The sequence below is a fragment of the Cicer arietinum genome, chromosome 1 (genome assembly GCF_000331145.2).
Source record: "Cicer arietinum cultivar CDC Frontier isolate Library 1 chromosome 1, Cicar.CDCFrontier_v2.0, whole genome shotgun sequence".
Taxonomy (NCBI): domain Eukaryota; kingdom Viridiplantae; phylum Streptophyta; class Magnoliopsida; order Fabales; family Fabaceae; genus Cicer; species Cicer arietinum.
This window is the reverse complement of record NC_021160.2, coordinates 37,088,572-37,103,061: the sequence shown is the minus strand read 5'-3', so window position 1 is coordinate 37,103,061 and position 14,490 is coordinate 37,088,572. Positions and strand designations below refer to the sequence as shown.

At 27.1% G+C, this 14,490-nt stretch overlaps 1 protein-coding gene across 2 annotated transcripts; it reads left to right on the top strand.

Annotated features, from left to right (window-relative positions):
- The first annotated feature begins 640 nt into the window (after positions 1-640).
- Positions 641-3,734, top strand: LOC101511709 (cytochrome P450 714A2-like). Of its 2 annotated transcripts, XM_027335487.2 has the most exons (5): positions 641-792; positions 1,719-1,945; positions 2,136-2,386; positions 2,605-3,016; positions 3,278-3,734. In XM_027335487.2, the coding sequence occupies exons 2-5, from the start codon at positions 1,790-1,792 to the stop codon at positions 3,716-3,718; spliced, it is 1,260 nt and encodes a 419-aa protein (XP_027191288.1). In that variant the 5' UTR covers positions 641-792; positions 1,719-1,789; the 3' UTR covers positions 3,719-3,734. The 2 variants fall into 2 exon arrangements, with proteins under 2 accessions (XP_027191288.1, XP_004488494.2); XM_004488437.4 differs by lacking the exon at positions 641-792 and having other exon boundaries at positions 1,582-1,945.
- The last annotated feature ends 10,756 nt before the right edge of the window (positions 3,735-14,490 follow it).

Sequence of the window (14,490 nt, the reverse complement as noted above, 5' to 3'; positions counted from 1 at the left end):
TTAATGTTCTACTTAAAAAATAAAACTTCAAATGAAAAAAAAATGGTTTTCATAGAAAATTAGATGTCACATTCCCCAATTTACTTGTCATCACATTATCCTTACATGACATATCACCAAAATTTAGATGTCAAAAAAATTTCTTTAATTTAAAAAAAGTGAGGGGTTGTATTTTTCAGAATTAATTAATTAGAGCATAAAATTATGAATTAACCAAAAATATGAGAACAAAAATGTATTTAAAATAGATTTTATTTCCAATTAAATATTTTACTTATGGTCAACGTAATTGAAATGGTTGTTGTTAATACCCAAATTAAATATACAAACATGCCAAAACAAATGCATCTAGAAGATTACTAAGAATTTTAGTAAAAAGAAACTTTACCAAGGATAGTAGATTTAGGGAGAGACACTTTATTTCCAAAGAGTTATTATAAAGGGTCATAGGGAATAGTTATTTGCCAAAGAGAAAAACTAGAGTGAGTATATAGAGAGAAAGTGGAAAGATGATAGAGATTTTAGAGAAAGTGATGAACTAGTTATTTTGGACACTTAGGTTGATAGTGATAAGTAGTGTTGTAATATTGTTTGAGAAGCTATGGTGGAAACCACATAGGATTAGATCAGTGCTTGAAAAACAAGGAATCAAAGGACCAAAACTGTCTTTTCGATTCGGAAATGTTGCTGAGATGCAAAATCTTCAACCCCAACCACCTCCAAATTCGGATGTCAAAGAAGCATGAGTTTATTCTATTTTTCCATATTTTTACATCTGGAAACAACGCTATGGTATGTCAAAATTGTTGGTATAATTTATTTGTTTATTTTCTTTTAGGAACTTGAAGCATGCAAATTGGATTCTCTGTCCATCCTTTTATTTTTGTTTTGAGTAAAGATATGTTCACATTTTTATTTTTATTTTCAATAAATAATAAAATTAAGAGCAACTTATTTTTTAAGAAAATTATTTTTTTAATTGATTTTTTATTTATTAATGATGATCCTAATAATCATGTTTAAACAGAACTTTGAACACAGTCCAATGTGGTTTTATAATAATTTTGTATCGCTTTTATTTGTTTACTTGTTATTTTTAAACAATTACAAAAGTATTATAAAAGAATGATATAAGAAGGTTCGAGACATCCAAAACTAAAGGTTTGAATGACATCTATGTTGTTAAAGATACTTATTCATTTTTTTATAAAACCACACCGATCCAAATTAAATTAAAATAGTAAAAACGCAAATCATATATTATTAAATATTTTTATATCTTAGACAAAAAAATATTTTTATAACTATAATTTTGGAAACTGTATAGATCACGTTTTATTTATTTTTTAAAAAATAAAATTTAATCAAATCGTATATAGAAAATTTAATAGTTATTTTATTATTGGTGTAAGAGACATGACATATCTCATTGATTTATTAATTTTTGATTTTATATTTTGTCATAGTAACTGTCTCAACAGTAAAGTCCTAAACAATTATTCTGAAATTTATTATAGATCTTCATTAGAATACTCAGTGATTATTGTCTTAGTCTACTTAATGATTAAAAAAACTCCATACCATAAATCATTTTAGAATTTTATTAAATTAACCAAAATTTCCTACTTTACGATACTAGAAATTACATAGTTGATTATCTTTTTGTTGTCTCTCTAAGCCTTGTTTGATTTGGTGAAATAAATATACGATGCTTATAGGTCCATTGTATTTGTACTCGACCGGAACAAAGCAACATCTGTATGTGGAGAAGGGTGCCTTAGTAAAAGATATGGCTGCGCATATGGCCCCTGATCTAGGCAGGCCTTTGTATCTTAACCAAGCATTAGAGCCTATTTTTGGAGATGGCGTCCTAAGAGCCAATGGTAAAACATGGGTCTATCAAAGGAATGTTATTATTGCTGAATTATTCATGAGCAAAATTAAGGTTTGTATATACTTCCTCTCTTTCAAAAATATTATCCTTTAAGTTTCTTGCACACATTTAAAAATATATAATAAATAGAACAGATATAATAACTATTTTATTAAAATTCTTTTTATTAAATGTCAATGTTTTTTCTACTTTCATAAATGTAACCTAATATTTATATTTTATTTTTGTTTATTTTATGTAGACAATGTTATATAGTATGGAAGATTCTGCTATGGAAATTGTCAAAAAATGGGATAAATCTATAGAAGAAAATAAAGGAAAAACCGTAGATTTGGTGATTGAACATGATTTGAAGGTTCTTTCAGGAGATATTCTTTCAAAAGCTTGTTTTGGTAGCAATTATGGAGAAGGAAAACATGTTTTTGAAAGATTGGGTGCTATGCAAACTAAACTTGGAACGACCAGTACACTTTTAGGATTTTTTAACTTAAGGTAACTTATAAAAAAAATTAAAAATCAATACTCTATTCTAAATGAAATATAAGCAAAAGAGTATTTGAAAAGTCGATGTATATGATCTATATCTAATACATCAACTTTTCAAAAACTATTATTGTTTATATTTTATTTCAGAAGAACTATTATTGATATTATATTGATTATATTTTATATTATATTGTACCAAGTGCTAAATTAATATGTTTTCTCAGTTTTCTTTCAATTAATGGCAACAAAGAGGTATGGAGGATGAAGAAAGAGGTGGACGTGTTGATAACAAAAATGATCAATGATCGTGAAATCCAAAACAAAAATAAGAACGATGATGAGAAACCAAATGATCTATTACAAAAAATAATAGAAAGTTCCAAAAGAGATACAACTTTAAATGAAAAGGGTTTTTTCAAAACGAAGTATGACATGAACCAATTGACTATAGATCTTTGCAAAAATATCTACTTTGCTGGCTCTGAGTCGACCGCTCTTGCAACTACTTGGGCATTGTGGCTCATTGCATCATATCCTGAATGGCAACAACGTCTTCGATCTGAGATCTTGGAAGCATTTGATTACAAGTTGCCTCATTCTTTCTGTGAGGATGGCAAACTTCAAAAGCTGAAATTGGTTAGTACATCACTTCACACTTCACAATATTTCTTCAAAACTTACACATTTACTACAAATATTGCATTACTAGTTTCTACTAATGTTTATGAGTGGACAACTTTAGTCATATTTTAGATGTTTCACCGGGGCTATGGGGGATGTTGAAAGTCTCGCATTAGATCTTATATAAATTCAATGTTGATAAGTGAGATGCATCTTTTGTCCTACAAATTGACTTTATGATATTGAGTTAAGTTTAACGATATTGTTGTTGTGTAGCTAACAATGGTGATTCAAGAGAGTTTTCGTCTTTACGGACCAGCCGTGACTAACTCAAGAGAAACTTTTGCTGACATGAAATTCGGAGACCTTTTGGTACCTAAAGGCACCTACTTGTGGATGTTTGTGCCAGCACTTCATCGCGACACAGATAATTGGGGACCATATGCTGCAGAATTTAAGCCAGAAAGATTTGCAAATGGTCTTAGTAAAGCTTGCAAATATCCTCAAGCTTATATTCCATTTGGATTTGGGAGTCGCAATTGCTTAGCCCAAAACTTTACAATGACAGAAATTAAGATTGCACTTAGTCTTCTCCTCTATCATTTCTCCTTTGAGGTTTCACCAGATTATCAACATTGCCCTGTCTCTAATATGATGTTAATTCCAAAGTATGGTATAAGGCTTCTTGTTACCAGGTTGAACCACACAAAGAAATGATTCACTAGGTTTTTTGGTCACGACTCTTTGGATTTTAACCGACATCAATAATACATCCTGTAATAATATTAATAATACATCTTATGCTTTCTATTATCCATTTTCATTTATCTTATATCTATATTTATATTTAGGAATTCTTCACACTTAACAAAATTTCATCTATTACTCTCTACTAATCAAAATGAAATTCCAAAACAAATAAGAGAACTCCTGCTAGGACTATAAATTGGTGGAATGTGTGCATGTAATGTAGTAGAAGATTGTATTTGTGAACGGAAGTCTTGATGTTTTCATTATTTTGAGAACTCCCTTGGACTATGGTATACTCTCTAATTTTAGTGTATGGGAAAAATTAAGAGATTAAATTTATTTTCTATAATTATTTAATAGTTTAATATATATGAAGTTTATTTTATATGCACCAATAATATATAATCATTTTATACTGTCATCTAAATAAAATGATATCATTTCTTACTGTTTCTTTGATAAAAAAATATCTTAAAAAAAACCACTTTTAATTAGTATTTCACCTGTATGTTACATATTCAAAAAAAATTGTAATATAATAAATAAAAAATTAGTGTGTTAACTTGATGTATCAAAAATTAGTAATTGCTAACTACATTTAAACAATATATTTTACAACTCAATTTGATGAACTGTTTAATTAAATTACAACAACAATACTTGAATTATAAAATTGTTCTTTAATACATTAGGTTACATCTAATAAAAATAAAGCATTAAGTCGAGAAGAAGGCTTGCATATCATCCTTTGGTATTGGGAGTAAACGTCAGTCACCTTTAGATGCTAATGTATATAAAAATAAAAGAGGAAAGGAAAAAGTGTATAAAAAGCTTGAGGATATGAATCAAAAAATTCAATGTGAGGGAGACCAAAAATTTTACTAGAAAAAGTGTATAAAAAGTTTGAGGATAAGGTTATTAGAAAAAGTGGTTGAGGATAAGTTTATTAGAAAAAGTGTATAAAAAGCTTGAGGATCTGAATCAAACAATTCAATGTGAGTTTATTTACACAACCTAAAAGAATTAATAATTATCTTATTTTAATGAAATTATTTATTTTTATCATATTATATTCTTGATTGTTTTGAAACTTATATTATTTAGAAACATAAGTGGTAGTTTTGAATGAAAAACATAAATAGTACTACATTTATTCTATCTTTTATGCAATTTAATGTTTATTTACACAAACTAAAAGAATTAATATTTATTTTATTGAAATTACTCAGGTTTATCTTATTACATTCTTGATTGATTACTAACTCATGTTAATTAAAACCAACATATAAATCATGTTAATTAAAACCAATTATACATGTATATATTCACCAATATTTAGGAACTATCTCCCAATCAAAAATGTTACTAGAAAAAGTATATAAAAAACTTGAGAATAAGGTTACTAGAAAAAGTGCTTGAGGATAAGATTGCTAGAAAAAGTGTATAAAAAGCTTGAGAATATGGATCAAATAATTCAATGTGAGGGAGGCCAAAAATGCTACTAGAAAAGGTGTATAAAAATCTTGAGAATAAGGTTACCAAAAAAACTGCTTAAGGATATCGTTACTATTAAAAGTGTATAAAAAGCTTGAGTATCGGAATCAAACATTTCAATGTGAATTTATTTATATATATTAATCAATATTTTAAAAATATCACATTACCAAAAATGTTACAAGAACAAGAGTATAAAAAACTTGAGGATAAGGTTACTAGAAAAAGTGCTTGAGGATAAGGTTACTAGAAAAAATATATATAAAGCTTGAGGATCTAAATCAAATAATTCAATGTGAGTGAGACCAAAAATGTTACTAGAAAAAGTGCTTGAGGATAATGTTACTAGAAAAAGTGTTTTATGATAAAGTTACTAGAAAAAGTGTATAAAAAATTTGAGGATCTAAATCAAACTATTCAATGTTAGTTTATTTACCCAAACGAAAACAATTAATAATTATCTTATTTTAATGAAATTATTTATTTTTATCATATTATATTCTTAATTGTTGAGAAACTTATATTATTTAGAAACATAAGTGGTAGTTTTGAATGAAAAACATAAGCAATACTACTTTTTATTCTATTTTTTATGCAATTTAATGTATATTTACAAAACTAAAAGAATTAATATTTATTTTTATGAAATTATTCATGTTTATCTTATTACATTCTTGATTGATTACTAGCTGGTGTTAATTAAAACAAACAACTAAATCATGTTAATTAAAACCAATTATACATATATATATTCACCAATACTTTAGAAACATCTCACAACCTATAATGTTACTAAAAAAAGTGTATAAAAAACTTGAGGATAAAGTTACTAGAAAAAGTGTTTGAGGATAAGGTTATTAGAAAAAGTGTATAAAAAGCTTGAGGATTTGAATTAAATAATTCAATGTGAGTGAGACCAAAAATTTTATTAGAAATTAATTCAATGCGAGTGAGGATATGAAACAAATTATTTAATGATGCGTCCTGATTTTTCTCCTCTACCTATTGTTTTATCCTTGGAAAAAACTTGAATGTCTCGTCGAGAATAAGACCATGCATGATATGAGATGTTATGTATGCAATGTCTTGTTACTAATATATTTGCAATGCATCATTACTACATAACACTTATAATAACTTAAGAATATATTGTAAATCAAGTGAGAATTAAATCATGAGTATCTGATCATAGCTGGAACTAGTGGCAAACTTAGCCAAAGGCAGAACTCTTGACCAGAGGCAATGCATTTTGTAGTAATTAATCAGAGACAACATGACGAGAGACAAACTCTGATTAGAGACGAACTCTAACCAAAGGTAGCATGACCAAGAGTATATAGGTCAGAGGCAAAAGAATCAGAGTTAGAGGATATGTGACCAAAGGTAGGGTCAGAGGATACATGTCTAGAGGTAGAAGTAGAGAATACGTGTCCAGAGGCAAAATAAGAGGATACGTGTCTAGAGGTAGAATTAGAGGATGCGTAGATCAGAGGCAACATGATCAAAGGATATGTGATCAGAGGTACCATGATCAGAGGATACGTGGATTAGAGGCAGCATTATCAGAAGGAAGACAAAAGGTAAACAACAAAAGAAAAGAATGGAAGAAGAAAATCAAAGGTAAAGTAGAAGAGTATTATTAGAGGCAAAATAGAAGCATTTTCACCAGATGCAAAAACATAAATAATTTACTAGAGGCGAAATACAAGAATCCATAAAACTACTAACAAAGGCAAAAATAAAAGGAGAAACTAGAGGCAAAAATACTAAGAGTTGAGAAATAACATCAGAGGAAACATTCCCAAAAATGTAAGTTTACTAGAAAAAGTGTATAAAAAGCTTGATGATAAGGTTACTAGAAAAAGTGTATAAAAAACTTGAGGATCTGAATCAAACAATTCAATGTGAGTGAGACCAAAAACAACGAATAAAAATATGATGGAGATTTCAGAGAGAGTGATGAAATAGTTATTTTGGATGGTCGAGGTGATAGTGATAAGCAGTATTGTAAAATTATTTGAGAAACTATGGTGGAAACTACGTATGATTAGGTCAGTGCTTGAAAAACAAGGAATCAAATGACCAAAACCGTCTTTTTCATTCGGAAATGTTTATGAGATGCAAAATCTTCAACTTCGACCACCTCCAAATCCTGATGTCAAATAAGCATATGTTTATTCCAACTTCATATTTTCACATCTGAAGCATGCAAATTGGATTCTTTGTCCAACCTTATGTTTTTGTTTTGAGTATAGATGTGTTCATATTTTTATTTTTATTTTCAATAAATAATAAAATTAAAAGGAACAACTTCTTTTTCAAGCAAATTAATTTTTTTTTTATTAATGATGATACTAATAACCATGTTTAAACGGAACTTGAACACAATCCCTTGCGGCTTTAAAATAATTTTGTATACATTTTATTTGTTTACTTGTTATTTACAAACAAAAAATATACAAAAGTATTATAAAAAATGGTATTCAAAAGTTCGAGACATCCAAAACCAAGGTTTGAATGATATCTATGCTGTTACAGTTACTTATTCATTTTTTATAAAACCACACCGATCCAAAAAAATTAAGATAGTAAAATATCAAATCATATATTATTTAATATTTTCACATCTTAGACAAAAAAAAGATATTTTGACATCTATTTTTTTGGGAACTGTTTAGATTAAATTTTAGTTTATTTTGTTAGAATAAAATTTAATCAAATCCTATAAAGAAAGTTTAGTAGTTATTTTTTTATTCGTGTAAGAGACATGGTATGTTTCATTAATTTATTGGTCCAATAAACATCTACAATTTGATTTGTATTTAATTTTAATATATAATACAAAAAAATAGTCAAGTAAATAAATAAATTAATCTTTAAAATTATAAACATTTAAATTAATCTTTGTATTTTATAAATTAATAAACATATTTTCAAAATTATAAAATATTAATTAAAATAGTTTATTAATAAACTTTTATTATTAGATATTTTGATGTGGGTTTTTGATGCCTATATCCCTCTTTTGAATTTTTAATTCCACTATGTCATAATTTGAAAAAAATATACATAAATGCCCTACTTTTTTACCCCAGTTGATCATCGCAACATGGGAATGCGACTTTTTGAAGGAGATTTTTATTTTTTTTTTTCATTTTAACATATGGTCGCATCCTGGGGATGCGACCTTGTACTGTGACAATATTTTTTTTTTAATTTTTTGCCATTTAAAGAATATTTGTATTTATTATTAATTATTTTTATTATTTGAATAATTTAAAAATAATTAAAATATTAAAAAAATCAAAATACTATTATGAAAAATAATAATAATAAATTTAATAATATTATAAATTTTTATAATAATAATAATAATAATTTTAATAATAATAATAATAAAATACATTAATAAATAATAATAATAATTTTAATAATATTCTAAATTTTAATAAAAATAATAATAGTAATAACAATAATAAAGTAGATTATATTAATAAAATCAAATAAATTAAATTGAACCAATAAAATACGTTAAATTAAAAAAAATACAGAAAATTGAAGGAAAATATTTTATCATTATTATTATTATTTTCATTAATTTTTATTTATTAGATAAGAAAAATAGGAGAAATTTGTTACATTAATGTGTCAAAAGAGGAGGAATTTGTTATAATAATATGCCAAAAGAGGAGGAAGTTGATACATTACTAATTTAACATCAATATCCAATCTATTTTATCGGCAAAATATCATGAACACGTTATTTATTTTGACACGTTATTATAACAACGTCCTCCTATTTGTTTGTTTTGTCAAATTATTATAATAACTTCATCGGTTTTGTCAAATTATTATAACAACTTCCTCCTCTTTTGGCACATTATTATAACAAATTCCTCCTATTTTTCTTATCTAATAAATAAAAATTAATGAAAATAATAATAATGATAAAATATAAATTTGATGTATTTTTTTCTTCAATTTTCTGTATTTTTTATTTAATTTAACGTATTTTATTGGTTCAATTTAATTAATTTTATTTTATTAATATAATCTACTTTATTATTATTATTACTATTACTCTTATTAAAATTTAGAATATTATTAAAATTATTATTATTATTTATTAATATATTTTATTATTGTTATTATTATTATTATTATTATTATTATTATTATAAAAATTTATAATATTATTAAATTTATTATTATTATTTTTCATTATAGTATTTTGATTTTTTAAATGTTTTAATTATTTTTAGATTATTCAAATAATAAAAATAATTAATAATAAATAAAATGGTCACAGTACAAGGTCGCATCCCCAGGAAAGATTAACCAACAATATTGGGATCTACAACAAAGATTAACCAACAAAACAGAAAAACAAACAATTGCAGAAAAAAAAATTGAAAACGAAGATCGATCTTGACAGAACAGAAAACCAGAAAACGAAGAGTGATTATCGATCATGGTTTTCTGCAGTTTTGATTAAATTGTTTTCGCAATCAAATGCAAATGAAAATAACGAAGGATAAAAGAAGAATAACACTAAGAGTTTACGTGTTCGGTCTCAATTGATGAGACCTACGTCACGGGCAAGCAAGCAACATTAATCCACTTTTAATGATTGAACTTTACAAGATTAAAGTCTTCTCAAGATTGATCTCCTAGTATCTATCACTGTTTATGAACCATCAATACTAGCCTTTCTCTCAATCTTTCTCTTCTCCCTTTAATCTTATTTCTCTAATTTTCTATGAATCATGAATTGCATATGCCTCTCTTAGTTTTCCAGCTCTCACTGCTACAATTTACCACACTTTTTGCAACTATATTACAACTTTATTTATAGTATACAAAACCAAACTAACTAACCACCTATCATAACTAACTTGGCCAAAGGTAGTTATAACAATCACTAAAGTTTAACCAACTTTAGTTAGACGATTTGAGGCACACATTCACAATTCTCCACCTTGACTCAATATCAGAATAACTTCATCATTGTTCTTGCTGCCATTGTACCAGCTTTATGCTTTACCTAAAATAATCTATTTGAGACATATCCCCACAATTCTCCACCTTGATTCAATATCTGAATAATTCATTCATAGCCTTTGCTCTTCAAGAACATCCCAAGACAAGTTTTGTTCTTGAATTGGACATATGCTTATTTCCATTTGATCTTTTCTTTTCAATTCTTCCACTGGTCACATTCAAACTTTCACCATGATGATGATTCTTTGTGGTTCCAACCATTGTTGCTCCCTTTCCCACAGACGGCACCAATTGTTAAAACAATTTTGGGATCTGCAACAAAGATTAACCAACAAAACAGAAAAATAAACAATTGCAGAAAAAATTGAAACTAAGAACGTTCTTCTTTTTCTGCTGAAAACGAAGATCAATCTTGACAGAACAGAAAACCAGAAAACGAAGACTGATTATCGATCTTGGTTTTCTGCAGTTTTGATTAAATTGTTTTCACAATCAAATGCAAACGAAAATAAAGAAGGATAAGGGAAGAATAACACCATGAATTTATGTGTTTGGTCTCAATTGTTGAGACCTACATCACGAACAAGCAAACAAGATTAATCCACTATTAATGATTGAACTTTACAAGATTAAAGCCTTCTCAAGATTGATCTCCTAGTATATATCACTGTTTATGAACCAACAATACTAGCATTTCTCTATGATTTTCTATGAATCGTGAATTGCATATGCCTCTCTTAGTTTTCCAGCTATCACTGCTACAATTTACCACACTTTTTGCAACTATATTACAACTTTATTTATAGTATACAAAACCAAACTAACTAACCACCTATCATAACTAACTTGGCCAAAGGTAGTTATAACAACCACTAAAGTTTAACCAACTTTAGTTAGTTGATTTGAAGCACACATTCACAATTCTCCACCTTGACTCAATATCAGAATAACTTCATCATTGTCCTTGCTGCCACTGTACCAGCTTTATGTTTTACCTAAAATAATCTATTTGAGACATATCTCCACAATTAGATATGTTAAAATGAAAAAAAATATCTCCTTCAAGAAGTCGTATCCCCAGGTTGTGATGAACAACTGGGGCAAAAAAGTAGGGCACTTCTGTATATTTTTTTCAAACTAGGGCATTTTAGAATTAAAAATTCAAAAGAGGAATATAGGCATCAAAAACCCATTTTGATGTAGCAACGTAATTATATGTATGACTTATCGACTTTATTCTTACGTTAATATCATATTTCTATAGAAAATAATTATCGATGAAATTCTTATCAACCTTGTCCTCGGATACCTCCAGACGCATTCATAAGCCTCGATTGGGTGTGTGCCAGTTGTATCGATTCATTTGCGCTTCCCCATAAAATTACACCATTCCAAACTGTCACCTCCAACGTCTCTATCCATAATTTGACCTACTTCTTCACATTCTACCCTCAACCTCCCTATCTTCACCACTTGAACTTATCCGTTCTTAGGGTTAATTTCGACAATTACTCCACCCCAACCCATGTTTCAAACAATCCAACTGGCCAAAGCTGTCATGTTTTTGTCACATAGTTACCCCCACAAAACAAAGCCAACCCTCACTTATTTCCACAAAGGTTGCACTTTCTCCTTGTGCCTTGTCTCTCTCTTTGTAAGCAATTAGGATCATTTTGTGAACAATTTGGAATAGAGACAATTAAAACTCTCAGTAAAAACATAAAAAACAAATTCCAAAATAAACATTAAGACACATAAGAAAAAAAAATTATAATAATAATTACACCCCAAAGGAACCAAAAAAGAAAATATATAAAATTAAAAAAAAAAAAGTCTTAATAAACAAGAAGTTAAATGTTTTAAATGTGGAAGAGTAGGAAATTATGCAAAAAATTGTAGAGTAAAACAAAATATTAATGAAATCAATAAATTAGAAATACAAAAGGAATTAAAGGAAAGTCTTATTAATTTCTTAGAAGGAATTATGTTGATTGATGAATTCTCTAGTTCTTCGGAAGAATCATATTATGAAGAAGAATATGTTAATAATATATCAGAAAAGTCAGAATCAGAAGAAAGTTCAGAAGAAGATTATTGTTTAGGTCCAGAATTATGTAACTGTAATGATTGTATTAAGGGAATTAATATGATTACTACAGATCAAGCTAGTACTCTTATAGAAATATTAAGAAAAATGCTTGATTTAGATCAAAAGGAAAAGTTTATGGTTCAGATACAAGGAATTATAGAAAAAGAGCAAATATAAAAGGAAATTGTTCATAAATTAGAATTTAAAGAAATAATGAATAGATTTAAACCCACTATTACCCAACCAATTACTATTAAAGACTTGCAGAATGAAATTACTTCTATAAAACGGGAAATTCAATTATTAAAACAAAAGGATTTAGAATTAGATGTTAAGTATTTAGAATTAAAAGGAAAAAGTATATTAGAACAACAACACAAGTTAGAAAGTAGTAGTAATAATAATGATATAAAGGAAAAAAGATCCTTATTTATTTTTGTTAAATAAATTAATTATACACAAATGGTACTGTCCAATAACTATAACTATTAAAAATAAAAAATTTGAGTTTATTGCATTATTTGATTCTGGTGCAGGCTCTAATTGTATCCAAGAAGGATTAATACCCACTAAATATTATGAAGAAACCCTAGAAATATTAAGTGGAGCCAATGGTTCTAGATTATGTGTTACTTATAAATTACCTAATGCAAAGGTATGTAAAAATGGAATTTGTTATCATACTTCATTTTTATTAATAAAAGACATTAGAAAAAGTGTAATTATAGGAAACCCTTTCTTATCATTAATATACCCTTTCACTGTATCACATGAATGTCTTACTACAAACGCATTAGGAAAAACAACAAAATTTGAATTTTTTCAAAAACCCAAAATTGAAGAATTAAATATGTTATAGGAAGCATCAACATCAAGTCTTAATAACATTAGTTTAATTTCTCAAAAGAAGAAACAAATAGGAATGATAAACAAAGAGATTCATTATAAAAGAATAGAAGATCAATTACAAAATAAAATCATACAAGATAAAATAAAAGAATTACAAGAAAAATTTGAAGAAGAAATATGTGCAGATCACCCCAATGCTTTCTGGACAAGAAAGAAACATGTGGTCTCACTTCCTTATGAACCTAGTTTTAATGAGAGAAACATTCCCACTAAGGCAAGACCAATACAAATGAATCAACAATACCTAGATTATTGTAAAAAATAAATACAAGAATACTTAGATAAATGATTAATAAGACCCAGTAAGTTTCCCTGGAGTTGTGCAAGATTCTATGTAATGAACTTAGCATAATTAGAAAGAGGAGCACCGAGATTAGTTATTAATTATAAACCATTAAATAAAGTATTAAAATGGATTAAATATCCAATACCCAATAAAAAGATTTAGTAAGTAGATTACATAGTTCATCTGTATTCTCTAAATTTGACATGAAATCAGGATATTACCAAATACAAATAGAAGAAAAGGATAAATATTAAACAACATTTTTACTACCCTTTGGACATTACGAATTGAATGTTATGCCCTCCAGATTAAAGAATTCACCCATTGAATTCCAAAATATTATGAATGACATTTTTAATAATTACCAACATTTTACTATTGTATATTTAGATGACGTATTAGTTTTTTCAAAAGGTATTAATCAACACTTTGAACATCTAGAAAAATTCTTTAATATTATTAAAGAAAATGGGTTAGTGGTGTCAGCCAAGAAAATGAAATTATTTCAAGATAATATTAGATTTTTAGGATTCAACATTTATCAAGGAACAATAATACCAATTAGTAGGTCAATAGAATTTGGAGAAAAAATTCCTAATGAATTAAAAGACAAAACTCAATTACAAATATTCTTAGGATGTGTAAATTATGCAGCAAACTTTATTCCCAATCTTAGGATTATATGTTCACCTTTATTTAAAAGATTAAGAAAAAATCCACCTAAATGGGATGAGACTATGACCGATAGTGTCAAAACCTTAAAACAAATAATTATTTATGCATTACAAAATTTTAAGATGACTTATTTTCGAAGAAATTTTTATTAAAAACTGATTGTAAAGAGGCAAAAGATGTTTTGCAAAAGGATGTTAAAAACTGGGTTTCTAAACATATTTTTTCCAGATGGCAATCTTTACTTTCTTGTTTTGATTTCGAAATAGAACATATTAAAGGAGAGAA

Bases quoted from the DNA above. Each gene is read 5' to 3' on its own strand.
- LOC101511709 (XM_004488437.4), top strand. From the start codon at position 1,709: ATGCTTATAGGTCCATTGTATTTGTACTCGACCGGAACAAAGCAACAT. The intron at 1,946-2,135 runs GTTTGTATATAC...TATTTTATGTAG, and splicing joins TATTCATGAGCAAAATTAAG to ACAATGTTATATAGTATGGA. The intron at 2,387-2,604 runs GTAACTTATAAA...ATGTTTTCTCAG, and splicing joins TTAGGATTTTTTAACTTAAG to TTTTCTTTCAATTAATGGCA.